Source organism: Penaeus chinensis, chromosome 14, assembly GCF_019202785.1.
Source record: "Penaeus chinensis breed Huanghai No. 1 chromosome 14, ASM1920278v2, whole genome shotgun sequence".
Taxonomy (NCBI): domain Eukaryota; kingdom Metazoa; phylum Arthropoda; class Malacostraca; order Decapoda; family Penaeidae; genus Penaeus; species Penaeus chinensis.
In genome coordinates this window covers 13,751,108-13,753,607 of record NC_061832.1, presented here as the reverse complement: position 1 = coordinate 13,753,607, position 2,500 = coordinate 13,751,108, and the positions used below count along the sequence as shown (strand labels likewise).

Genomic DNA, 2,500 nt, shown 5'->3' with positions numbered 1-2,500 from the left:
ATATCTATATCTATCTATCTATCTATCTATCTATCTATATAGATAGATAGATATAGATATATAGATAGACACAGATATTAATTTCTTTATTTTCTGCTGAATCTAATCACTAAATGAATATCATGATAAAAATTATTGCCACTATTGAAACAAAAAAAAATTTAATCTTAAAACTAATAATATAATCAAGAAGAGAAAAATATTATAGCTTCAACAAAGCATGTGATTACCTTGTTCCATAGTTTATTGATGTACAGGTGACCCACATTCTGCACAACTCGTCTAGAATGTCCTTGTCGTGTTGGCGACCTTGGTAACTTAGTTGGTCGTCTGGAAAGTTCATTTCACGGTCTTTCATCATGTCAAAAAGCTCGCGGATCAGCTCTTTCTCGCAACTCTTCTTCCCGAAAGATCTGACGGCTTCCTCCATTTTTTTCTTGCCTCTTTGAACTTTCTTGAATGGTTTCTCAACCACACTGTTCCCAAAGCCGAGGACTCCAGGCTCTAAGGTTTGTGGAGTGTTTTTCGAACTATTTAAATATCCTATCTTGTAGCTATTACCTTCTGGTTCCAAAATCACCAAGTTAAAATCATTATACTTTACCCCTGAATCTGCAATTCTCTTCATGTATTCAAAACCACCATCTTTTCCCAGCAAAAAATCCACAACAAGAAAACCTCGTGCGGCTCCGTCTTTCATGAATTCTTCTCTTGGTTTTAATATATTTAGCAAGCAGGCAATGTTGCCGTTTTCAGTCATACCCAGCCATGTGCCTCCTTCCCTGCCTGTGTACATGTCAGCCCCTGGGAAATAGGACACAAGAATCAGATAGAAAAATGGGAAAAATCGATAAAATTTGCAGTGTGTGCAAAGAAAGAAAAAGAAAGAAAAAAAAAAGATGAAGAAGAAAAACATTATATAGATTACCTGTGCAATTAAAATATTGAATATTGTACAAGTTCTATCCACTGAAAACAAAGCATATTAAATGACTACAAGATAAGTATTTAATAAAATAGATTAAACATGTAGTTTGAGGAACTTATGAAACAACCACTCTAATGAAAAGACTGTCAGACATATATAAAGCAAAATAAAGAATTACACCTAAAAAAACAATCATTACTAACAATCCACTAAAAATACAATCACCAATGCAAACAGAACTGCACTCTTTCTTTATATTTTTCTTAACAATAGTCCATGAAAAAAAAAACAAATAACATGACACTTACCACCCAAGATACCAGTGTCCCAGAAATAGGCCGGCTTAGTGGGTCTGTTATAGAATTCATCGCGATTATTGACCAAAATCACCTTGTAATCCCCTTCCTTTGGGTCTGGATTTATGTACGCGAACAGCAGACACATGTTGCAAACCACGACTGCAATTAACGTGGGGGAAAAAAGGGGGGGTTAGAGATGTCAGTGTGTATAACTTCACTCTCTCATATTGCTGTAATATGGGCGATGCTAATATGCGAACAGGAAGGTCTATTTTGCCTGTATTGTGTCTTAAACAAGCAATAAAACCTACAAATTCCCAATCATATTACTTCTACGCGCAACGTCGCTGCCAGATCATCGCACAATGTTATATTCTTGGCATGAAAGCATATAAACACAACAATAATATAAACAAAAAAATGGAATGATAATACTAAAATAATCACAAACAAACAACACACCTGAAAATCCCAAAAAAGTGCATAATCTGTAATGACAATAGCAGATAACAAAAAAAAAAAAAAAAGAAAAAAAAAAACCTCTTTACGGTGCAAACGAGTATAGTTTTCCCATGTCTGAATCTCAGCTCGTGGGGGGGGGGGGGGGGGAGGAATAAGGAAGAAATGACAATACTTTTTAGTCAAGTTCAACGTTATCTCTTCGTCAGGGACGTAGCCTGGAAGCGGAGGGGGGGGGGGGGGGTACAAAGGCTAAGGTTTTTCACTTGAGCAATGAGTAAATTGTGATATTAATAAATTACGATCTGTATGACGATTCTATATATATATATATATATATATACATATATGTGTGTGTGTTTATATACATATACATATATATATATATATATATATATATGTGTGTGTGTGTGTGTGTGTGTGTAGAAAAGGTATGAATGAGAAAAGAAAAAAAAAAAAATCTTCACAATACAAGAGATGTATTTAACAGGTTTCGCCAAAAATACATGTATTTCTGACGGAGGATACAATCGAAACCGGTCAAATAGATCTCTTGTATTGTTAAGATATTCATTCGCATCTATACTTTTTCTACATTTGTCAACATGAATACGGTTCATATATATATATATATATATATATATATTATAATGGTCTCTAATTCAAATATCATATAAATATATATATAAGATATACATAAGACAGGGAGCTCCACTTCTATTTAGTCTACTGAATCCAAAATTGAAATTTACTTTTTCCCTAATAAATAAACACACACACACAGACACACACACACAGACACAGACACACACAC

The 2,500-nt window shown here is 34.0% G+C and overlaps 1 protein-coding gene across 5 annotated transcripts in view; it reads right to left on the bottom strand.

Annotated features, from left to right (window-relative positions):
- LOC125032136 (transport and Golgi organization 2 homolog) overlaps positions 1-2,500 on the bottom strand; it is a 10,594-nt gene that overhangs the window by 1,671 nt on the left and 6,423 nt on the right. For 2 of the 5 annotated variants that reach the window (XM_047623169.1, XM_047623168.1), the window contains exons 2-3: positions 1,237-1,386; positions 231-804 (exon numbers count right to left, since the gene is read on the bottom strand). In XM_047623169.1, the coding sequence (XP_047479125.1) occupies positions 231-804; positions 1,237-1,372 (710 nt within the window). In that variant the 5' untranslated portion in view covers positions 1,373-1,386. Of the gene's footprint in view, positions 1-230; positions 805-1,236; positions 1,387-1,538; positions 1,642-1,689; positions 1,712-2,500 lie in introns of those variants that run through there. The other 3 variants (XM_047623172.1, XM_047623170.1, XM_047623171.1) reach the window with 3 other exon arrangements.